The 22,047-nt window shown below is 45.1% G+C and overlaps 14 protein-coding genes and 1 non-coding gene across 15 annotated transcripts; 7 read left to right on the top strand and 8 right to left on the bottom strand.

Moving 5' to 3' along the window:
• Positions 1-6: 6 nt before the first annotated feature.
• On the bottom strand, positions 7-1,503 carry HST3 (LALA0S09e01376g1_1; the record flags this gene model as incomplete). Its single annotated transcript, XM_022770628.1, has 1 exon — positions 7-1,503. One exon carries the CDS (start codon positions 1,501-1,503, stop codon positions 7-9), a length of 1,497 nt encoding a protein of 498 aa, XP_022629949.1.
• A 383-nt stretch (positions 1,504-1,886) lies between these two features.
• Positions 1,887-3,683, bottom strand: SNF1 (LALA0S09e01354g1_1; the record flags this gene model as incomplete). Its single annotated transcript, XM_022770627.1, has 1 exon — positions 1,887-3,683. The coding sequence occupies one exon, from the start codon at positions 3,681-3,683 to the stop codon at positions 1,887-1,889; it is 1,797 nt and encodes a 598-aa protein (XP_022629948.1).
• An 861-nt stretch (positions 3,684-4,544) lies between these two features.
• LALA0_S09e01332g (LALA0S09e01332g1_1) lies at positions 4,545-5,171 on the top strand (the record flags this gene model as incomplete). The annotated part of the gene is made up of 1 exon (XM_022770626.1): positions 4,545-5,171. One exon carries the CDS (start codon positions 4,545-4,547, stop codon positions 5,169-5,171), a length of 627 nt encoding a protein of 208 aa, XP_022629947.1.
• A 395-nt stretch (positions 5,172-5,566) lies between these two features.
• Positions 5,567-6,414, top strand: LALA0_S09e01310g (LALA0S09e01310g1_1; the record flags this gene model as incomplete). The annotated part of the gene is made up of 2 exons (XM_022770625.1): positions 5,567-5,644; positions 5,734-6,414. The coding sequence occupies 2 exons, from the start codon at positions 5,567-5,569 to the stop codon at positions 6,412-6,414; spliced, it is 759 nt and encodes a 252-aa protein (XP_022629946.1).
• A 284-nt stretch (positions 6,415-6,698) lies between these two features.
• Positions 6,699-8,900, top strand: JIP4 (LALA0S09e01288g1_1; the record flags this gene model as incomplete). The annotated part of the gene is made up of 1 exon (XM_022770624.1): positions 6,699-8,900. The coding sequence occupies one exon, from the start codon at positions 6,699-6,701 to the stop codon at positions 8,898-8,900; it is 2,202 nt and encodes a 733-aa protein (XP_022629945.1).
• A 436-nt stretch (positions 8,901-9,336) lies between these two features.
• Positions 9,337-10,671, top strand: PRP3 (LALA0S09e01266g1_1; the record flags this gene model as incomplete). Its single annotated transcript, XM_022770623.1, has 1 exon — positions 9,337-10,671. The coding sequence occupies one exon, from the start codon at positions 9,337-9,339 to the stop codon at positions 10,669-10,671; it is 1,335 nt and encodes a 444-aa protein (XP_022629944.1).
• Positions 10,672-11,217: 546 nt separating this feature from the next.
• MCO10 (LALA0S09e01244g1_1) lies at positions 11,218-11,451 on the top strand (the record flags this gene model as incomplete). Its single annotated transcript, XM_022770621.1, has 1 exon — positions 11,218-11,451. The coding sequence occupies one exon, from the start codon at positions 11,218-11,220 to the stop codon at positions 11,449-11,451; it is 234 nt and encodes a 77-aa protein (XP_022629943.1).
• A 109-nt stretch (positions 11,452-11,560) lies between these two features.
• Positions 11,561-12,199, bottom strand: SFM1 (LALA0S09e01222g1_1; the record flags this gene model as incomplete). The annotated part of the gene is made up of 1 exon (XM_022770620.1): positions 11,561-12,199. One exon carries the CDS (start codon positions 12,197-12,199, stop codon positions 11,561-11,563), a length of 639 nt encoding a protein of 212 aa, XP_022629942.1.
• A 137-nt stretch (positions 12,200-12,336) lies between these two features.
• On the bottom strand, positions 12,337-14,334 carry DDL1 (LALA0S09e01200g1_1; the record flags this gene model as incomplete). The annotated part of the gene is made up of 1 exon (XM_022770619.1): positions 12,337-14,334. One exon carries the CDS (start codon positions 14,332-14,334, stop codon positions 12,337-12,339), a length of 1,998 nt encoding a protein of 665 aa, XP_022629941.1.
• Positions 14,335-14,504: 170 nt separating this feature from the next.
• Positions 14,505-16,205, bottom strand: AHC1 (LALA0S09e01178g1_1; the record flags this gene model as incomplete). The annotated part of the gene is made up of 1 exon (XM_022770618.1): positions 14,505-16,205. The coding sequence occupies one exon, from the start codon at positions 16,203-16,205 to the stop codon at positions 14,505-14,507; it is 1,701 nt and encodes a 566-aa protein (XP_022629940.1).
• A 194-nt stretch (positions 16,206-16,399) lies between these two features.
• On the top strand, positions 16,400-16,481 carry LALA0_S09e01156r. Its single transcript has one exon. It is a non-coding gene; the product is annotated as a tRNA-Ser (tRNA).
• Positions 16,482-16,875: 394 nt separating this feature from the next.
• On the bottom strand, positions 16,876-17,754 carry SPO13 (LALA0S09e01134g1_1; the record flags this gene model as incomplete). The annotated part of the gene is made up of 1 exon (XM_022770617.1): positions 16,876-17,754. The coding sequence occupies one exon, from the start codon at positions 17,752-17,754 to the stop codon at positions 16,876-16,878; it is 879 nt and encodes a 292-aa protein (XP_022629939.1).
• A 67-nt stretch (positions 17,755-17,821) lies between these two features.
• TRS31 (LALA0S09e01112g1_1) lies at positions 17,822-18,697 on the bottom strand (the record flags this gene model as incomplete). The annotated part of the gene is made up of 1 exon (XM_022770616.1): positions 17,822-18,697. One exon carries the CDS (start codon positions 18,695-18,697, stop codon positions 17,822-17,824), a length of 876 nt encoding a protein of 291 aa, XP_022629938.1.
• A 1,004-nt stretch (positions 18,698-19,701) lies between these two features.
• Positions 19,702-20,394, top strand: ARD1 (LALA0S09e01090g1_1; the record flags this gene model as incomplete). The annotated part of the gene is made up of 1 exon (XM_022770615.1): positions 19,702-20,394. One exon carries the CDS (start codon positions 19,702-19,704, stop codon positions 20,392-20,394), a length of 693 nt encoding a protein of 230 aa, XP_022629937.1.
• Positions 20,395-21,062: 668 nt separating this feature from the next.
• Positions 21,063-21,868, bottom strand: VPS29 (LALA0S09e01068g1_1; the record flags this gene model as incomplete). Its single annotated transcript, XM_022770614.1, has 2 exons — positions 21,063-21,749; positions 21,821-21,868. The coding sequence occupies 2 exons, from the start codon at positions 21,866-21,868 to the stop codon at positions 21,063-21,065; spliced, it is 735 nt and encodes a 244-aa protein (XP_022629936.1).
• Between the last annotated feature and the right edge of the window lie 179 nt (positions 21,869-22,047).

The following is a 22,047-nucleotide window of genomic DNA, read 5'->3' as shown; positions in this document are numbered from 1 at the left end:
TTGATTTTATCTAGCTGCTGCAAGAGGTGCTTCTTTGGAAGTTCTGTACAATGGTGGGTTCAAATCCTCATCATCAACTTCTGTGAGTTCACCCTCCAGTGTCGTGTCGGTCTCGTTGGATAAGATTTCTTCTCTTTGCAAAGACGGGAGTGACCTTATATCGGATATGCTGCAAGGCTGTGCTCTGGCCTCTTCAAGAGCAAGCTTAAAAACAATTTCGCTTGCTTCGGTTTTTAAATGCACTGAGGATGATGATGTTTCGGATGAGGTACTTTGTGGACTTGGAGGAGCGTCAAGTGGTTTTGACGATACAAGTTTTTTGCGCTTAGTGGGTGACGATGGCGGTGTGAGCTTTCTTTCCTGTTTCTGGCGCTTGCGAATCTCGCTATTTTCTCTCCGCAGCTGTTTGGCTTTTTCAATCTGTTGTTGTGTCTTGAACAAGTCTGGGATGCTCTCCTGTAAATGGTCGACCCAATCGTCGCAGTCAGATAATATCTGATAGTCTATGATTCCGTGCCAATTGCAATCCCCGATTTTAGTCTTGTTGATGAGGATAACAAGGCCGTTACGTTCGTGAACTTGTTTGCTTATGTTTCTGACCAGCTTTTTCACTCCATCGACTTTCAAACTCGTCCCCATGATGAAAAACAAGTCGGGCCGCCCTTTAGCGATGTCTATGTTGAGCCCCTGGGTTATAAACTCGCAACTCGGATGATTTTCACCGTAAAGAACAATATTGGGTCTCAGAAGTCCAATAGACCCGGTATTCCGCTTGCCTTGAAGCGATCTTTGATGGTTAGTATCCTGGCAGCGTGGACAATTGGGAAGTTGACCGCTTCGTAGCGTTCTAGACAGCATTCTGTTCCAGTCACAAGTTGCGAAACACTGGGTGCAGCTCAGTTTATTCAGATCACCATGCAGCTGCACCACGTCTAAATTTTTCCATTGATTGGCCATTGTTGAACTGTTATCGCGTTCTGACGATACCTCTAGACCCAACGTTTCTTCCAAACCATCGATATTTTGCGTGTAGCATCGTAAAAGCTTCCCCCTGTTCTTCAAATGTGCAATAAAACGGTGCGTCTTGGTCGGTTGTGCCACTCTTGCACTACTGTACAGTTTTTCCATGAAACTGGCAAACACTGGAATCTTGTTCTCTTCACGGAACAACGATATGTCAAACATCTCCTGGCCCGACCTTATGCTTGCATCGGGATATTGACGCTTCACCAGCTCATACAGCCCACTGGATGATCTAAAATCGGGGATCCCAGCATTACAAGAAATTCCAGCACCTGTGAGCACCAAAACTCGTCTAGCCCTGTTAATCTGTTTGTTGATGGCCTGTAATTGTACGAAATCTGAATCACAGCCTTCAAACAGTGGTAGATGTCTTAGCTTATCAGTTTGCAAAGCATCCAAAAACTTTGATCCATTCTTCTTGAACTCAATGGGGACACTCTTCTCGTCAAATGACTCCTGGCTCATAACAAAACTAGGCATCCCACGATTTTAAAACCCACTACTATTGTGACGTCTAATTGAAATCAAACAAAGCTCCCAATTGGTGGTCTCAAGGAGCCTTTGTACCCTAAGGTTTTTGAAAGAATCAGAAGTTTCTTTAACTTTTGATCTCATTTTCCTATATATCTATAAGGTTGGCTGGTAATGATGATATTTTACTCTATAAGGAAAAATCAACATTAGTTATGAAATTTGAAAGCTGAGTAGACAATATCTAGTTCAGTATAACGTTATAGAGCTGAGGGAGAATAAGTGTGACGATGGATTGATACAAGACGAGATCTTTAGTGTTTCGGTCCCTTTTCCAGCAAAGAATCTGGGCCAGCGCAACCAGTATTGTGGGTTCCTTTTAATGACACACACTAGCCACCTTGACTGTTGACGGCCAATTCCATGATGAGTTTGGTGGTGAGATGCAAAAATGGATATGCAGAAAATGTGCTCATTTCATCTTCGTTAGCAGCCGGGGTGGATTCACCATAACTGTTCTCCCAACCATCAAATTTGAAATCTACCAAATAGTTGTTGGCTTCGATTTGGAAGAGCTGGATCACCATTTTCATCAGATCCGGTATCTTCTCATTAACAGGCTGTTTGGTGTCGTATTTCCATCTCACTCGAATGGTCCACAAGTCATCCTCAGAAGGCTTGGCCCATTGCGCTCCCAGATTTTTCAATGCGATATAGATTTCGCCCATCACGTCCAGCGGATAAGAACGAGACCTGATCCCGAAATGCCACCTGGTTTTCGACTTTTTTGTGCTTAGCGGAGAAATCTTGGTAGCAGCAGGAGAACCTTCCGCCAACATGTTAGCGCGGTGCATTTGAGGCAGCGAGCTGGGCAAAATGGCTATTGTGCTGTCCTCGTCCTTCTCTTGATCCACAAACGGCGACTGATACGTGCGCTGTTGGCTTCTCTTCACATGGCGGTGGTTTCGTGAGCCATGCGACGGATTGGGGCCCGCGGGTGACCGCTGTGGTTTTTGGTCGTAAGTTGGGGGTGACTGAGACAAGAACGTGTCAAGTTCGTTGCTTTGGTCTCTGTTGTTCTTCAAATCATCGATCAGGGACTTGTTTTCCTTTATCAAGGAGTAAGCGTCTCTAATTTCTTTGAGTGCCGGATTATCCTCTTCTGACTCTAATGCTTCGTAAATTTCGTCTCGATCGTATCCCATCGTTTTTGTTAGCATGGTCACTAATGAATCATCCACTTCTTCCACTTCTTCTTCGTCGCCTTGACCGTGATGATCGCCTTCGTTATGTGCGTCACCTTCTGATCGTAAGTCAGCGGGCAGTAAATACTCGGACATTTCAACCCGGAACCATTCGTCCTGCATTATCTCGTGAATTGTAATTCTGTTGAGTGGGTTGACGATCAGCATCCGTTTGATCAAATTAGAGGCACCTGGCGACAAAAACTTGGGCAAAGTGTAGATACCGTTGCTAATGTTTTTGAACAACACTGGGATGCTCTCGTCGTCGAACGGCAGACGACGACACAACATCACGTACAGAATAACCCCAGACGACCATACGTCGACTTCGGGCCCTGCGTATAGTTTCCCGCTGATAACTTCAGGAGCCGCGTAATTGGGCGACCCACACGACGTTCTTAGGAAATTACCATCTGTCATAATATTGGACAACCCAAAATCTGCGATCTTGACGTTGAGATGCTCGTCTAGAAGCAAGTTCTCGGGCTTCAGATCCCGGTGTACGATCTTGTGACGATGACAGTATTCCACAGCACTGATAATCTGTTGGAAGAACCGACGTGCTTCATTCTCACTCATCTTATCGCGTTGCACAATGTAGTCAAACAGTTCATTACCAGCGTATTCGATAACCATCACAATTTCGTCTTTTGACTTGATTACATCGTAAAGCTTGATGATATGTGGATGTCTGAGCAGCCGGAGATACGAGATTTCTCGCTCGATGCGACCTTGCATGTCACTCTTGGCCAAAACCTTCTTGTTGATGATCTTCAAAGCCACTTTCTGGCCTGTAGTGACGTGGTACGCCAGCTTCACTTTCCCAAAAGAGCCTTCCCCAAGTGTCTTGATTATTTGATATTTGCCAATACGTTGCTCCTGTCCGTGCGAACCATGGTGATGATGGTGATGATGGGACCCATGGCTACCTGTGTGACTTGACATTGGGCAGTTTGATGAGGGTTTGATGTCAACTTTGGTGTCTTTTTGGAGAAGTTGGTTTGTTCTAAAGAGTGCGTATATAGCCTGTACCGAAATGAATTTCTGGAGCCCCTTTAGATGATTCGTATATGGTGATTAAATTGGACGTCAAGTTCAAATAGTTTGGAGAAAAGCAGGTTTAGACGCTTATTTCCATAGTTTTGAAGCATGTTTTCAATAGTTGCGACTTAGAATTGTATGGTTAGGCTTTTTCAAGGGAGCTTTTCAAGCATTTTTGGGTCAAATAATTGAATAACAAGTGGAAAGATGGTTAGTTGCGGTTTGGCGACCTGAACGGTACAGAATATACATCAAAGGGAGATTAAAAGAGTTCAGAAGTAATCAATGTTTGCTTGCTGTTTGTTCTTGCCACGGTTTCCAGCCGATATCATGGGTAACGTGTGATGGATTTCGTTTTTAATTGTCATTTTATTCGTAGTCCACGAAAAGGGTCGGATTAGTGGACTTCACAGACGCAAATACATACGCCCAATTTTATGTGTTATTCTTGTCTTCGTTATGGAGAGTTTTGATATAGATGACAGGCTTAGAAGTTGGTCTCCAACATTCAATGTCAGTATAGTACATAGTGACCTTCAAATCCAACGATTTAATAGATGTATAAAAACGTCATCATCGAACTTAAAGGACGACCAACCTTATAAGCCCTCCAGGACTAGTTCGTTTCAACTCTCGGTACGCACTAGCTCTGCAATTATATTTGCACGCGCTATTTTACCTTTTCAACGGTTGTAAGAGCTCCAGTTCTCCCGGCATCTAGTCATTTTTTGTTTCCCACACCCACTGCCCATCACACTGCTACCGATGTCGCCCGAAAGCATTGTGGCCCACATGAACAAGTCGCACAAGCTGGCTCTTGAAGATTACTTGTATGCATATGGAGATGTACCGATCACAGACCAGATTGCAAATGTGCGGCTCGAAAAGATCGAACTGACCCATATGACGCTATCGTTTAATCATTTTGACGTCGAGTTTGAGATCGAAAAAGTGGTGCTTTTTGACCCACCACTCCAGGACTGGGCTGAATCTCGTCCCCGACTTGTCGAAATGGCCAAAATCGCCGCCGCCAAGCGTGGTTTTTCACACGTTCAAATTAACGAGTTGAGCCCACCCAGTGGACTTTTAGGATACGGATTCATCGCACTAGTGTTTTTACCGTTGATGTGCTATTTTTACCGGCCGTTGCTAAACTACGTGCCTTTTGTCGGGTCTTACTTCGATAACGGCCGCTTGCTTCTCGGTATTGAATTGGCTGCGTTTATAATACACGTTGGCGAGTGTGTTTTCTATCTAAAGCCACGACTAGACTTTTACCGGGTCCCCACCGACTTCCTTATTGAATGGTACTTTTTCGGGTGTCTCGAAGGCTATCCTGCGGTTAGAAGGTTCGAGCAATTGGCAAAAGAGAGAACGCTTCACTCGGAGTAAGGTAACGATGATGATAAGATGAACATTCATAGAATAGAAGGAACAGACACACATTATTAGTTGCTCTTCCGATACATGAAGTCTTGGTTTCTAATAATATATGCAACACTGCGGTTTAGAGGTCCAAACCCAAAGGCCGAGGAGGTGGGGCGCTTTGACTCCAGATAAAACTCTACATAACTAAACCTGACATTTTGCAAACCATCGCCGAGAAGACGGGAACATTAGAAATAGCTCAATTGATATTTATTGTGTTTCTGTCGTTAGTATTGAAATTAGCATCAAAAGTTGTATATAAAGTGCTACTGGTGATGAAATATGTAAAGCAAGCTCATCTTAGTGTAAATCCTCAAAAGGAGTTCCAATTGCTTGCTCCAAACCTATTGTTTTCTATCATGCTTGGTGCAGAATACCTGGAATCGTGGCTAACGTCTTTTTGGCGTTACTTGTTGTCGATTTTCTACCGAAAAGAGGTACGTAACGTTATTGCCAAGAATGGCAGCTCCAGAGGCTAGCCTGTGATATTCACACTGCTTTTACTAACGTTTATACGTGGAAACAGCTAAATATTGTGATTGTAGGGCTACAAAATTCAGGTAAAACGTCTTTGACTCGCGCACTTGTGCAGAAACCGTTTGAACGCGATACTATTCCAACTCTGGGTGTGCAGACAGAACGCATCACACTGGGGCTAAACACAGTACACATATTTGATCTGGCGGGTCAAACTCGGTTCCATCATTTATGGCACCGCTATTTGTGTCGCGCAGACCTTGTAATCTACGTTTTGGACCTTTCAGACCTAAGCAGTTGGTCGCAGGCCAAACAAAAACTTCAGGAAGTTATATGTGACACCAACCACGACAATGTTCCTATGTTGATTTTGGGTAACAAGATCGATCTTCTGTCCCAATTGGAAGCCAACTCAACATCTACTGGCCGCCGCATGCCGAAGAAATCTGGTCCAGACCAGAACACCCTGGATAATTGGAAGTTTCTGGCTCCCCTATTGCGAAACTACGAGTTTGACGATATACCGACCTATCAGCTCGACGAAACCAATCTCTACGTTCTTCGAAACGTGGAAATACTCTCCAAAGAGCTGGGTCTAGATCTCAAGAACGGCATTCTTCACTTACCAAACTCCCAAATCTATCTCGACCGGGACTTGGCAGTTTTCACTATAAGTTGCAAGAACGGAGACTACGTTCAAGACGTTATCGACTGGATAGTTCAACTGTAACCAGTCGCCACAAACTCTTCTTTCAAACTTTCCTTTCCATCAATCACGTTGGCGTACTTTTAAGGCCAAGAACAGATACAATTTTTAGAGTTAACCTATCAAACTACATGTTCCCGGAGTTTATCGTTTACAAAAAGGCTTCAAAGGGTGCTCGGAACGCCGCCAAGCTATACCTGCGTCAATAGTGGCGACTGTAATAGGTTCAACAACGATTTGTGGTGGTTTGAGTCACTTTTGAAGACGCTTCTCGAGGTATAAGCACTTACAACTTAACCACGGCCAGAATGAGATCCGAAAGGAGTAAGAAATATGTTGAAGCGTTGGAGCATAGTGATGAGGAGAGATATGTACCCAGTGTGTCGTTTGACACTGTTCCGTTACTTGCTGGGATTGCCTGCGAATGTAAAGATGTTGACCACGATGAGCACATATTGGAATACACAGAAGACGAATTTTACGACAACGAAGCTTCCTACGATAATTCCAGGCATTTGGGCTATAGCAGCGAGTACAATTTGGTTAATTCAAAGAGAGATGGGTTGGATGGATTCCATATCGGTAGGGATGGCCGTATCACACGAACAGATTATCCCACTCGACCAACGATTGTGAACGATGCGTTGGTTCTGAATAGGGCTCACAAGGCTTGGTTGTCGCTATGGCGTGACAGGAAGGCACAAATCGATTTGAGGCTGCAATCTGCCTCCTCACATTTTGTGTTTCCCGACATTGTAGTACCAGCAGAATCAAATGCCAAAATCACAAGTGCAGGTGGATTCTCGCCGCTATCGAAGGAAGAACGTAGACGAGCCCTCGTCATCTCCAAAAAAGTTGGCTTTCCCAACTCACCACGAACCATTGTGTGTCATATCAGTGGAAGAAAGTATACCTGGACCGCTTTGGACTGGCTTCTCAAGCGCTTCTCCCAAGATGTTGATCATCTGGTGATTATTGCTAATATTCCAAAAATGTCCAACAGCAGGTCGCGATCCAGATCAAGGTCTCGTTCGGCAGCTAGAAGGAGCAGATCGGCAGCACCTTCGCGACCTGTTTCTGGAAATTTTGAAACTATGCACAGAGCATTTTCTGCAGGACCCACCGACGAGCAAAACAGATACCAACATGACGAGTGGCTTGAATGGGCATCAGGATACGATGCAGACCACATAAAGCAAGTGCTGAAGAACATATTGGACTATGTGGTGTGTATTCTCCCGGGAAATCGAGCTGTAAAAATTACAGTCGAAATCATTATCGGCAACACCAAGAAAATTCTTGTGGATAGCATGAATGTTTACTTTCCGGATCTATTGGTGCTCAGTTCTGTGCGGTCTGGTGAAATTGAAAGCATGGTGAAGTGGAAGTCAAGATGTCTGATAGACAAGGCCTGTCAAACGTTCCCTGTCCCTATCGTTCTAGTACCCGTCAAAAAGCTGCTGGAACTAGAAAGCGATGTAAGAGACGACCTGGACGAACAGATCAAGGCTAAAGCAATTGAGGATAGTGCACACATGGTACCGTTGCAGCATGCGATCACAGCACCTGGGGTGCTTGACCATATGGCAACTACAGATCCCTCCATCACCAATTCATCAGCTTCTGAATCAGGAGAAACCTCGCCTTTGGTGAGTGAAGATTCAGTTGTGGATTCCTCGCTGTCTTCACCAAGTAAAGATCCCTTACCTGCGGACACACAGTTGAGGGATGATTTAGTGGTTTTGCGGAGAAAAACCAAGGCCAAAATCTCGGCTCTAGAAAAGAATGACTCGCTGCCAATGGACCAGCGGCTGATCTCCGGTTTCGATGCTATACTGAACGCTACATTGAAATTTGCGGATCTCCTTGATGCGTTGAACCAAAGCACCGAATCACTTGTTGAGTTGAAGAGGGTTTTCACTGGTGAGGGCAAGAATCATACGTCGCGTGGCAGGAAGTCTATGCTCGATGTACTCGGCTCACCAAAGTCTGCAAGCTCACACCGGCAACGGAAGAAGACGCCTGACAAGGCTGAATTTCACCTCCCGTCAGCGCAAGCCAATGATCCAGATGCAGCTGAAAAGAATAGCAATACGTCGATACCCAAGATTCAGATCAAGTTCGCACCTGAAGTCAAGGGAAATGATGGGCGAAACACCACCGACCGTGATGAAATTGAAAGAACCCTATCTTACGACGCTACTTTAAGGCCACACTTCTCCCACAGCATGGAAAGCGCTCTCAGAGAAACCGATTTGCGCAAAGTTCGCAGCGCAAGTATTTTAAAGCCCTCGAAATCGGCCACTATGGGCCAAGACATCAAAAAAAAGAGTAAAGGCATTTTTTCGTTTTTCGGAGGTTCTGACAGCGGTGCAAACAGCGGCTCAAATAGCCTTGCAAGCACACCGTCTTCGAGTAGGAGAAACAGTAGTGGAAGTGAGGTGACAGGTGTAACGATGAACACGCCTAAAAAGAAGAAACGATCGCGGTTTTTTGGTTTGCGGAAGTGAAAAGAAGGATTTGAAATTCACAATTATTTGCGTATGGTCAAGTCAACTCGAATTGTGGAATCAGGTGCAAAAATATTCAACATACACTTTAGTATTCTGAATACTACCGGTGCGAATGCCGTTTTGTACACTCAGTCGTCTCATCGAACTACCATCTTCAAGCAACCATATAAGTCAGTTTTGAGGACAGACGTTAATTCAACGTGAAGTGAGAAAGGGTTTAGCCTGGGCACAAACTTAAAGTGGATTAGATTCAATGTCAACAGTGAATGTCGCTGATCTGCCGTCCACAACTGTGACGACGACGTTCGAGTAGACGCTAACCATCACTTCGTACTAGGAGACTTTCTCAAGCCTTAAATTAAAGCGTTCAGCTAGCTCATCGACGGAACTTGAACTAAGCATCATGAGTTCTTAAATGGCTAATGAGACCGGAATGGAGTCTGGAAACAAACCTTTGAAGAGGTTTGGTGCTCACTCGATTCCAGAAACAAACAAGAAATCTGGACTCGGTTTGAACGTGGGAATTCACCGGGCTTTATTATCAGAAAATGTGAATCTCATCAAACATGGGGAGAATCCATATTTGTCCCATCAGGGGCAGGCTAAGAGTGCTGGAGACTCGAAAGTAATGAAGCGTTATCGCAGGGGTTTAAAATTTCATGAGCCAGGTGCTTTGTCGAAAGAATTGGACGAGAAAAGAGCCTTTGCAGTGCAACAGAAGGAGCTTAAGAAAAAGCATGAAGAGATTGAAAGAGATAAAATACGAGCGGGAGAATTGCCAGATATATCAATTGGAGAGCAAAATTATCTAGTGGGAAACGTACCGCAAGTTGAATGGTGGGACGCAGCATATTTGGAAGATTTGAGTACATGGAGCATCAGGGAAAGATACACTGGAGACAACCTGAACATTTCAGAAGATGACGACGACGATGACGACGACGACGATGATGACGAAAATGATAACGCAGAATTAAAATCACCCTCTATTGGCTACGTTCAGCATCCTGTGCCTATACAACCACCCAATTCGGTACAAGAATCAATAGTGCCTCGAATTAGGCTGACAAAACGCGAGCAGAAGAAAGTACGTCGGAACCGTCGAAAGCTCTTGCGGGAAGAGCACGAGGAGAAGGTACGTCTGGGGCTTGAGTCCAAGCCGGAACCAAAGGTCAAACTCGCCAACATGATGAGCGTTTATCAAAATAGTGAAAATATCACGGATCCGACCAGCTGGGAACAAACTGTGAGGTCTCAGGTCGACGAACGAAATCGCATTCACGTTGAAACGAACATTAGGCGTCATCTTGAGGCCGTAGAGTACAAACGAGAAGCTGGCTCTGGCAGCAGCGCTCCATCTACGACCACGGATTTGCATTGCAAAGTTTTCCGATTTTCGAGCTTGCGGAACCCAAAAATTAGATTCAAGCTGGCGGCTAATAGCCGGCAGCTCAAGATGCGTGGAGTATGTTTGCGAGTAGGCAATGATGGCCCAGGTATTCTGATTGTCATTGGCTCTGAAAAAAATTGTCGATTTTACTCTAAGTTGGTACTGCAGCGGCTACATTGGGCAGAAGATTTTATAGATCCCGACAACGGTCAGCTAATTGATTGCCGCAACGAGAGCGTTGTCCTCGCATGGGACGGTGAACTCAAGGAAACAAATTTTCGTGGATGGTTCATGAAGGAATGTGGTTCGAAGGGTGAGGTGAAACATGTTCTCTCGCAATTAGGCTCCGAATACTTTTATGGGCTCTTAGAAGTGTAGGTAAGGTTTTCCAATAGGTAATTTCATAATAGCAGTGTACTTATTATAAACTTCAGTAGCTGAATTGACTGTTGTCAGGACTCTGCAAATGTTACAACGAATGCCACTGTTAATGTAGAAAACACTAAATGATATATGTGATAACAGAGAAGATTTACAAAGCGAATCAAGATATAAAGGATACAACAGAATATTGAAAGTCGAGCAGACGAGCTCGAAAGCCATATTTAAAGGCGGTGAAATGCTTCAAATGTGTTGAAGCTTCCTGATGGATTCGTATATAATGACAAACTAGTTTTTGAAGTTGAGGTATCAGCATCAAAATATCTAGTATTTGTAGTCTACCTACACCATTTTCAAGTGACCATTAACGCAATAAAGACATCTTCCATCTGCTTTCATAGCTGCGTTGAATGCCCAATCACGTAAAACACATGTCACATCACACGAAACTGACATTAGTACTTCCCATAAGACGAATCCAATCTCGAGTGTATACCTACAACTGCAACGAACACCCAAGAACTCATACCAACTATCGATCCAATGGGTGCTGCTTACACTATTCTAGGTAGAACCGTCCAACCCCACGTATTAGCTTTGGCCACCATTGTTGGCACGGTGGGCGGTGCTACGTACAAGCTTGCGGGTCCTTCGAAGACACCTGAAACTGCATTGAACCCAAGTCCGGCCAATGCATCCTCTGGATCTCAAGAATCTGGAGATCTGGACATCGAAAAACTTCTGGATAATTACTTGCAACAAGCTGACAAGAAATAAATGATGCCAAACTTTTGGAATAAGCACAGTAGATGCTCTTCCCTTCCTTATATCTACGAATTTTGCAGTACGTACAAATATTCTTTTCATATAACACCAATTACACTTTTCATAGAAGACCGTCTAGACTTTGCTCGGAGTCCTTCTTGATTAGATCCAACATTCCGTCCGGTAGGATGGGCCTATTTTGGTCGTCAAGAACGTATCTGAACGGCATTTCCGTGGCCTCGCTTTTGCTAAACCTGAATTCCGGATAGTCGATGAATTTGATGTTCTCAAACTCTAGCTGGCGTTCGACAATCAACTGAGTGGTTCTAATCGCCGTATCAGTGGTCATTTGCTTGGCCCCAAGTCTTTTGCCCACCAAAAGGTCTGGGTATGCCCTATACAGCTCGTTTGTACGGTCTCTAGGAGGATGGTCGCCCAAAATCCCTCCAAAAACAAAATAGTCGTACTCGTAAGCATCCTGGGGCTTCAAATCCTCCTTTCCACGAGGATCCAAGAGACACACTCTTTTCTCTCTTAATTTGGGAAGATCGGGGAACGCCTCATGTATGTCCACCAATGGTTTCGTCGTCCATTGCAATCCCATACGTACCAATGCTTCAGGAATGTCTGATTCCTCAGTTCCCTCTGGCAACGACGACAAGATGAGGTTGGATGCTCCCACGTCTCTGATTATTTGAGCGTATTCCAAGGCAACCCATTCACTGAAGCCCTGCTCCATATGCTCGATGATATATTTCATGGTGGAAAAGTCGAAACCTTGTTGCAACAGACTGTCCTAAGAGACAAAAAGAGAGCACCGTGGTGGTCTATTGTGGATGTGGCCGTTGCAGTTGTCATCAAGAGTGCCATGAGATGAGCTTCTTGACGAAATTTTGTTCAATCATTTTCGACGCCTGTGTCGCTACGCTTCTGGGCCAACAGACCAGTGTCAATCCTACGTCTTTTGGATAGCATTTGCTTGAGAATGAACGCTGCCAAGTCCATTTCCTCGAAGTAGCTGACGTGTGCTTTGATTGCAGAAATCAAGTCAACTTCGAGGAAATTCGGTAAAAATGCGTAGTCGACCCTACCGGAATGATTTAGTTTATTCAACATTTGGATGCTTCGGTCAGTCATTGTGATAGTAGAGCCCTCTTTCTTGGGATCGGTTGTAATTAGGGAGCCACCAAGTTCGACTAATTTGGAAGTGAAATCGTTACTTGTCCAGTGTGGGACGTATGCAGGTTGCAGTTTGGCGAAAGATCTGTCGATCAAAGGCTCAAGTCTGAAGGCGATAGGATCGCACACATGGAAAATATTAAACAGGTTTTGACATTGTGGCGTTTCGGTTTTGGTTGTGGTCGATAGAGTCTTGCGATGGTTCAGTTTCGTTTTTTGGATCAGCTTAAAAACGCCTGTCGGTGATCCCACGGAAAAGAAGTTATCTACTTCAAAATCCAGTGGATATCTATCCTGGTTCGCAAGGATGTCGAATATGAGTAAACCCCCGAGTGAATGGCCCACTATGTGCACTTTACCTTCAAAACTGGGGTTTCGCGCCCGATACACACTGTAAAGTTCGTTCAGCTGTTGTGTCACTTCCTGCATGATTCGATGCTTGTAATGAGACTCACCGTACAGCAGAAGATCAAGCACTACATCACCCAAAATCTTGCGTAGTGGCCTCACACCATCAACGGTGATATCACTAAGGGTAGGCAATGTCGCGTCCTCTGAGTTCACTTGTAAATCGTCGGTGTTGAATCCTATTTTGTGCCTCCATGTTATGGGTAATACTTGAGCGCGACAGTTGTGCTCCCAATCTGCATGGCCCTTTTTCTTGTTTAAATCCTTAAGTTGATCACTCGTCCCATACATTTTCTTCAAGTTGGCTCGTAGTACATTGACCGTGTGAACAAAGTTCACATACTGGTATTTTTTACCTAAGTTCTGCCCTATTCCATGAATGCAGAACACTAGATGATCCACGTCTCTATGGTTTGAGTGCGTTTGTTCCCCGTTTGATGTCTCCGTTGAGTAGTCCGCTCCAACCTCTTTCTCCATGATTTTGTTGTTAGAATCTTTGGAAGACGCCAATGGGTTGAGGCCCGTCAGGAGACCCAAGAGCTGCCAATTGATGAGATCCGTTACTTTGCCGAGACTTTTACCTGTGTCTTGAATTTCTTCCTGAACATTATTCTTAACAGCGTCCGTCAACGAACAGTTCGTATCAACACCTCTGACCGCTTTATATGCCCCAAACTGTACGGCCTGAGCCAAATGACTTCTCAACCAGTTTAGCTGAAGCTTGCCGCCGTAAAGTTCAGGTAAGATAAAAGCGGTCGTGGGGTCCGCATAAAGGACCATGTTTCCCTCCTTGTGATTTTTAGATAGCCTGAAAACATCCCTCATACCCTCTTTTGGCTTTGAATCTTGACATTGTACCTGGGTTTCCCTATCTGCCAAATATTCTTGACGATGTTTCTCAAGTTCTGAGGCCATATCTTCTTTGATGGGAAGACCTTCAGAATTGAACCATAATCCACGTCGTACTTCGTAAGTGGGTCCTGCCCAGTATGCTGGTCGCATTTCTCGCTTGGGCAAGTCCACTTCGAATAAATAGTCTTCATTCACAGGAACAGTATTAAACCGGGATGGTTCATTGGAATCCCTGAAACTGGCTAGTTGGAACATTCGTTCCAGTCTAGACGAGTCACTCTTGGAAAAAGGCATGAATTTGCTGGGTTGTTTGTCCCCGATGGAATAGTTCGGCTCAAATGGTTTAGTCGTAGGTACATCGGTAGCATAGTACCACATAACATTGGATCCCTCAGCTTTTGTGGAAATCAGTCTATTACAACGCCTTACCAGGACCGTCGAGACCCTCTTAAACATGGTAATCAATACCGTTTGTGCCTTGAAAGAAGGTATGAGGACAGTACAAATATTTGACTTAAAGGTTCCTTTCAAGATGATGAGATTATTGACACATTCGAAGGGAAAGTAAAGATTGTCAAACAAGAAACCTGGAAATTTTCTTCTCTAATGGTATATGTAGTCATTTATTAATCGTATCTATTGTGTCCTCTGAGCTTTGATTTGGCTCTTAGGTTGTAGTGCGAAGAACGTTTGTCTCGCTCAGGAATTTTCATTAATGCAATAGCGTCAGGTCTGACCTTTTTCTCCGCCGCTCTATAGCGTTTTCGGCCAGTATCTAATTCAGGAGAGGAGGACTTTCTCCTTTTGTGATCTGGGCTCGTTTCCGAACTTGATTCTTTCTCCCTGTTGTCTTTTGAGCCCCGGATATTCCCGTTACTGTTGGATGTAACTAGACTAGATTGGTTTCGTTCAACTTTGACATCATCATCTGGCCCACTCTCTCCCGAGTCCTCGGTCTCTGAAGGCTGTTTGAGGATGCAGTCGAGATCCTTCTGGGCGTCGTTAACGTAGTGAACAATCTCTTTGAAATCTTCATCGGGGTAGAGCTTTCTCAAATGTCTCGTGGATTTCCTTGGGCCATCAGGTCTAGTCTCGACTTTCAGAGACATCGCCCGTGGAGATAGCTCTCTGGAACTTGCTCTGCGGTCTTTGTGGCCCACAGCATTCACACTAGTCTGGATGTTTATGACATGGGGTAGATAGTCGTGTTGCGGGTCTAAATGAAGACTTTTGAATTGTGCTATTATCTCGGTTGCCTGCCGACTGTCAGGCAATACTTGTTGGTTTTTCAAAACAGCAAGTGGCTGGCTGGGATAGCTGGTTGCGTGCTTGAGCCGAACATGATTGACTATGCCCTGCGCCGACGTAAATCCGCTACGTTCGCAAAACGAACATGCAATGATGACGAGAATACCGTCGGGTCGTTTAAATATAGGCTCGTTTTTTTCGTTTGATCCAACGACTCCACTTTTACTGGTCAAACATGAGCTGCTGTAGTTACGTTTCTGGTGCTGGTTCAGTAGCGATGGGCGTACGGGATCCAGTTCCGAGCCCAAAGCAGCCTGCTGGTCATGCACTCGAAGCGTTTTCCCCTCAGGCAAGCCCTTCCCTTCGAATTTGCCACTGGCCGGTCGCAGCCGCGATTCTAAGTGCGTATCATTACCACTAGCATCCAATTGTCCAATATTAACGTTGTGAGCCGATTTGCTGCGTGTGTGGTAAAAATACCCTCCATGACCGCTTTCAGCGCCAGGGCGACTCGAAGGAATTGCAGAAAGAGGATCCACACCATTCAAACTCGTTCTGAACGCTTCTCGCTCTTTACGCCGAGTAAATTCCTCACGATGCCGCGTATAGAGCTCTTCCTGGCGTTTTCCGACATGCTTCATGAGCTGCGAATCTTGATGCATGTACTCTAAAACACGCATCTGGGCCTCGATACGGCCCAGTTCTGATTCCAGCTCTGTGTGTTCATTATTTTTTAGCATGATATGCAAATTGAGGTTCTCCATGATCTCATGTTTAGCAGTTTCGTACTTCAAACGCTCGCTTTCTTCGCTTTCCCTGTGATCGTGATGGGACGGTCCTGTGCGAACTTCTTCGGCCTCATCCATCAGCGAAAGATCATGCGGAGACTTGGGGGTCGCTACTTGATAGTAACTTGACGGTACATGGCCTGTTCTGTTTCTGACATCGCTCGTATCCATGAACAGGACCTGAGGTGAATCCGATCCTTCTGTACCCAAATGAGCACCGTTTGAGCCCGTTGACATCGTGTTTTTGTTACCATCAGAATGCCTACTGCGCAAGTTCGACACCACGGTCATTAAACTTGAAAATTGGTCTCTGTCTGGGTTTATTCTGGAACTTGGAATGTGTTTGTTCCCTGCAAATGATTTACGTAAATGCTACAGTAATCTCATTATCCTTATAGATTTTTCACAACAACGCTTATATAAGTAAAAGCGTGCCATCTAGAACACGGGATACGTATATTTGTTTTTGTTAAATCCCAATGGTAGGCAATTTGGCCGAGTGGTTAAGGCGTAAGATTAGAAATCTTTTGGGCTCTGCCCGCGCAGGTTCGAATCCTGCAGTTGTCGTTATTTTTGCCCTTTACAGGGGAACAAGCTTCACTGATTGGTAAAACGAGGCTGGTAGAATGGCAGAATCCACAATACCAATGGAATGTTGGTCACTCCTTATAGTGGTAGACTTCTTCTTGTCACAGGCTGAACCGTATGGTTCGACACAATTGTACGTACACACCAGATTCTTTTAAGATATCGTAAGTTTATAAGCAAATGGTATTGAGTTTCGCCCGGAGGGAAGGAACACTCAATGCAACTGTCAAGCTTCCAACGGCATTTCGGATAACATTCACTCTTTCAATAGCCAAATAACTCACGGGAGCCGCAACTGTGATCGATTATGGGCGACTTATGTGACAAGCCTTATATAGACTGCCTTGAATGATATCGTTTGTAGAACGTTGTCTTAAGAGCTGCGGGTAGCCTCGCCACCGCTGGACTTGTAGCTATTCCGACTAGTGTTGCGTACATCTAGTCTTTCGCCGCTTGAAAAGTTTCTACGTGACTTGTAGGTAGTGCCCGCAGTGTACCAAGGATACGTCTCAACAGTTGGACCGCCAGCAAGCTGTTGCGGGAAGTTTTCGAATCCTCTGTTCTTGAGAGGCGTATGTTGGGATCTCAATACGCCAGATTTGTTCCGGTTGCGAGAGCTGGGTGCTAAAGGAATACCGTAAATGTAGCCCGGATGCCAAGCGGGGCTTACGCCTGGTGCAAAAGGCTCTTCATACCGTGGTGAGTAGCTTGCAGACCAATGTTCGTCTAAAACCCAGGGGTCAAGGTCCTGGTCGTTGATACTGTTCTCGTATTCGTTTTTCAAACGCCCATATGGACCAATATCGCTAGAAGCTGGTCTTGGACTACCTATAATCGGCGTTGATGTAGATTCTGGCGGTTGGTCGAAATCGTCAAGCTGGATGGACCGATCCGCATCCAAAAAGGGCCGTGGCAAGTCTATTGCTTGGAGCGATTTTTTGATTTTTAGCCGCCGAGCTCCCGAACTTTTGTCTTTCCCACACACTCCTTTGGTCAATTTAGAACGTTCATGAGAATTGTCTGAGGATGCACCTGCAGTTTTAATTCGCCAATTTTGGTCTGCCAATCGGATCTCAACGTGTTGGTGATCGAAAACACTGGAATAGGGACCATCCACTTTGCGCCGTTTTTGGACATTGGGACTCTTGACAGTTTTTGATTTCACCACAACATTGACGGGCTTGCTTCTCAACGGTTGATCCATCAGTGTATCATCCAACTTGAATCTTTTACGCGTATTTTGAGGTGTCATGTCGACAGGAAGATCACCAAGTTTTTAGACAAATCGGACACACTTCTGATCGGATACTCAATTCAAACTATGCTCGTAGCGCTTCTCGTTCGAGTACCTGCTGTTCAAACCGAACTACAAACACGGCTCTTTGTTGAAAGTTGGGTTCTGGAACTGAATGAATGGTAACGTTACAAGGGAAACTAGCTGAATCCAAGATGCCTTCAATTATACCACACACGAAAAAATCGCACTGAACGTTGGTAGAACTAATAAACTGTGACAGCATGGGTGCAGAATCCACGAGCATGTATTCATTGTCGCGTTCCGAGGATTTGACAAGGTCGTCGCTAACACGACCGAAAAGGTAAGTCCACACGGTGCTATGTATAAACTGGAGAATCTCTACGGGTTTCAAGTCGCGGCGTTTCATGTGAGAGATTCCCTGGGCCAGTGACGGTTCGTCCTGGGTAGTTGTGAGCGCGTTGTTAAGCGCTAGAGTATTCGAAGAAGAGTTGATAGAAGTTTTGGAGAAAAATGCCCTGGACGATGAAGTCGAGCCGAATCCGGGCGAAACGCTGCTTCTGAAATTCAGTAATTCTAGCAGTCTGATACCGATATGGTAGCCGTTACGATGAAGCCGCATTTCGATTTCAGAAACGGATTTGCTTGCGTTACGAGCCTGTGAAATAAGCTCTTGGAACAGAAAAGCGAATGCTGCCAATGACACATGCTGATTGTGGGCGTGAGGATGGAGCGAGCCGTTGTAAACGGACGGTAGAGACGTGTGGGCTGAGGCAGCTGTGGACGAGCCCCCATTGGTGCCAGACGCAGCAATGGTTCCGGAGGAAACGGGCAAATCCGGCAGTGTTTGTTGCGGACCCATGGTATAATCGTATCCGGTGGAACCTGGATGCGTTGCAGTGTTCACAGAGGTGGACGGATTGATGATTTTCTGCTTCATGAAGTGTGGGAGATGTCGTTTAGATGAAAAGGGCTGTTCAATGTGGGGAAATGCGGGTGCAGTATGCGCTTGCAGTCCGGAATAATGAAATAGAGTGCTGAAAGAGCCTTCAGTGATGGAAAAAGATGGGCTAACTTGGGGTGCGTTAGACGGGGAGAGACAAGAAGTATGCGATAGATAAGTGACAAAATGTATTGATCCTTGTGGCCACTCAGCGTAAGCTTTTACCGTGCTCAAAGAACAATCGGAGTGTTTTGTTGTATACTACTGATTTTTGTTTGTTTAATGGGTAGACCGACATGCTATTAACTATGGGTCACGTTGTTCAATGAAGTTGTGGTAGAGGGAGTGGGGCGAAAGGCAGCAATAGTGTTGGTTCTTGGATTAAGGGACTGCAAGTAACTGAGGGTTCGGATCGCTTGAATTGTCGTGGAAGAACCATCGATAGTGCCCAACTAGTGAAGATGTAGGATCAGCCACGTGACCAGCATTTTAGCTGGAACCTGGAAAGACGAAAGATAAGCCGTTTACGACGTTTCATTCAAATGAAAGTTTAGTTATTCTAATACTGAATAAATAGATTAGTCTTCAAATCGAAAAAGCTGCGTTCCCAGTCAAGAATTCCAAATCTCCTCCGCGACACAGCCGTATGAAATGACTAAACCGGTTTTGTTCTGAAGAAGGACGACAATTCAAGCATGTATTGAGCCGGTCCATAAAACACCCACATGTACCACTTAGCCTGCTCTCTTCAACACAATTACGAATCTGTAGATCAGAATACTACCTGTATGTATCAAAAATCACACTGAACGTTAAACTTGACATTTGACACACCACCTGACCACCAACCTGAGCTAATGAAAAATTACCATATTACATACAGGACTACAGCATTCGCGGAACAACCTGACTACTTTTGACACCTTTCTCAATTGTCCTACACGCTCATCGGCAAAGGATTTGTGGAACTTTGAATCACCGCTCGCTTTACATTCTACATAATGCCAATTACCATTCGAAGAGCTACGATAGATGACATGCTCTGCATGCAAAATGCTAATCTGCACAACCTGCCGGAAAACTATCTGTTCAAATACTACATGTACCACATCCTGTCGTGGCCCGAAGCATCATTTGTGGCCACCACGACGGATGACGTGGGCGTAGACCAGCTGGAAGAACTCGCTTCTGGCGCAGCCAATGCCTCCTCCCAGTGTAAATGCGATCCATGCTATGTGCGTCCGGGTGAAAAACTCGTGGGCTACGTTTTGGCCAAGATGAACGACGATCCAGCTGCTGCCCAGAGTTCAGATGCCCTCAACGGCCACATCACATCGTTGAGTGTCATGCGTACGTACCGTCGTATGGGACTTGCCGAAAAACTCATGCGTCAGGCTCTATTTGCATTGTCCGAAGTATACAAGGCCAACTTCGTGTCGCTACACGTTAGAAACTCCAATCGCGCTGCGCTGCATTTGTACCGGGACACACTGGAGTTTGAAGTGCTAAACGTTGAGAAAAGCTACTACTTGGACGGCGAAGACGCATACGCTATGAAAAAGATACTCGATACACAACAATTGCTGCCTGCCAATTTCCAGCGAGGTTCGATTCAGGACGACCTGGAGTCCGATCTATTGGAACCAAACACAGAATCATCGTTGCAGGAAGGTATTCAAAAGATCACGGTTTAGTATAGCCGGAATTAAGCCAGCCATCATCATCGTCTACTATTTCTCTACTTTACTAGACTTTCTCTACGACAAAAATAAAAATCTACGCAATGCATTTTCTCAACATTCAGACAAAAAAAAATAAGGTAGCTTGGGTTTTTCCACATCGACAAAAACGTCTCGAGCCAAATGCACTCGTGTTCATCATTGTAGAGAAATGTAATGCTTAGATATTGATTTCCAATGGGATAGAAATATACCGGCCGGACCTGTGGGTCCGAAGCCTGTGTAATTCTCGAAAAGATACTTCTTTTCCTCTACGTCAGCTTATCCAAGAACAGGATTAAAAGCTGATGCTCGCGGTTCAGTGTTCTTGGTGCTTGATGTCATGGAAGCATGGATTTACTTATTGAAAAGGATGTGAGTTTTTCACCTCTACTTATATACATTTTTTTGGTCCCGAGATTACATAATCCCTGATATATCATCACGTGGTATAATGGTTCAATGCTGAGCTAAGCATTAAAGCCCGATCTGGTTAGGGCTACCAGAAATCGTCAATCGAAGTTGTGAGCGATCTGCTGGCTATAACAACATGAATTCCATTGCTCCGCTTCTAAATGTACTGGTTCATGTCCCAGATATCGGTTCTAGCATTCTAGTTTCCAGCTGCTGCTTTTAATCTTTCCTCAACTCTTGTTGTAGACAACTTTATCGACTTTCACTTCGCCTTCAACAAGTGTGTAGATGTAAAGCGTGCATGTGGAGCCCTGAATGTCCAGAAGACAGAAACTGGAGACGCTTTGAGTGTCAGCTTCGTCGTCGGACTCGGTCTCTGCTTCATTCGTTTCGTCAACAGCAGCAGCAGCAGCTGCTGCAGCAGAAGCAGGCTCTGCATCAGCGAAAGATCCTGTTTCATCCGTTTTTTTGTCAGGTTCGGCTTCAGGATCCTGCGACGGTGGCCAGTCGGTGCTGAAAGCGCCCGTGCATGTGCCTGGATTTATGAAAAACTTGCCCTCCAAAGTGTAGGCTTCGACATTGTGGGTTCCACCCCACAGGATAATGTCTACGTCCAATTGGCGGGCTAACGTTAGCAACGCTAGCGGATCACTTTTGGGTACAACCGTGTAACCGTTGCAGCAGCCGATTGTGAAGTTCCCCTGCTTAATAATTGTGCTCAACGGAATCTCCTCGCGTGCATTTTTGGTCGAGGGCAAGCTTTTGGAGTCGAATTCACCTCTAACGACCACTATGTTCGAGGAGATGTGTTCTACGAACTTCACGAAGCTATAACTTTTTGTGCAATTCCCTAAAAGAACCACTTGCTCTATCTTGTTCGGTACACCGATGAGTTTCTTGAACTTGTGCGGAAGGTCCTGTCACCACGTTGTGTTAATGCTGTGATCTCAAGGAAGGGAAAAAAGAGCCATCTGTCTTCAAAACATACTATTGCGCGTTCCGGAATGTGAGCATCACTCAAGGCCAACAGAAGCATAGCTCAAAACAGCCCTTGTTGCTGATTGAAGCTTTAAGGCAAGTGGTTGGGAACCGGCTCGTGTAGGATCCTGTTAAGCTTCCCTTTAGATGTAAATATAATTCAAGATCATCGTCAACGGAGAAAGAACAGAGCATGTCTAGCGACATCGACAAGATCCTAGGGTTAGTGAAGTCTGT

This window comes from Lachancea lanzarotensis, scaffold LALA0S09 (genome assembly GCF_000938715.1).
Source record: "Lachancea lanzarotensis genome assembly LALA0, scaffold LALA0S09, whole genome shotgun sequence".
Lineage (NCBI taxonomy): Eukaryota > Fungi > Ascomycota > Saccharomycetes > Saccharomycetales > Saccharomycetaceae > Lachancea > Lachancea lanzarotensis.
The sequence above is the reverse complement of the archived record's forward strand: the minus strand, read 5'-3'. Positions and strand labels throughout refer to the sequence as shown.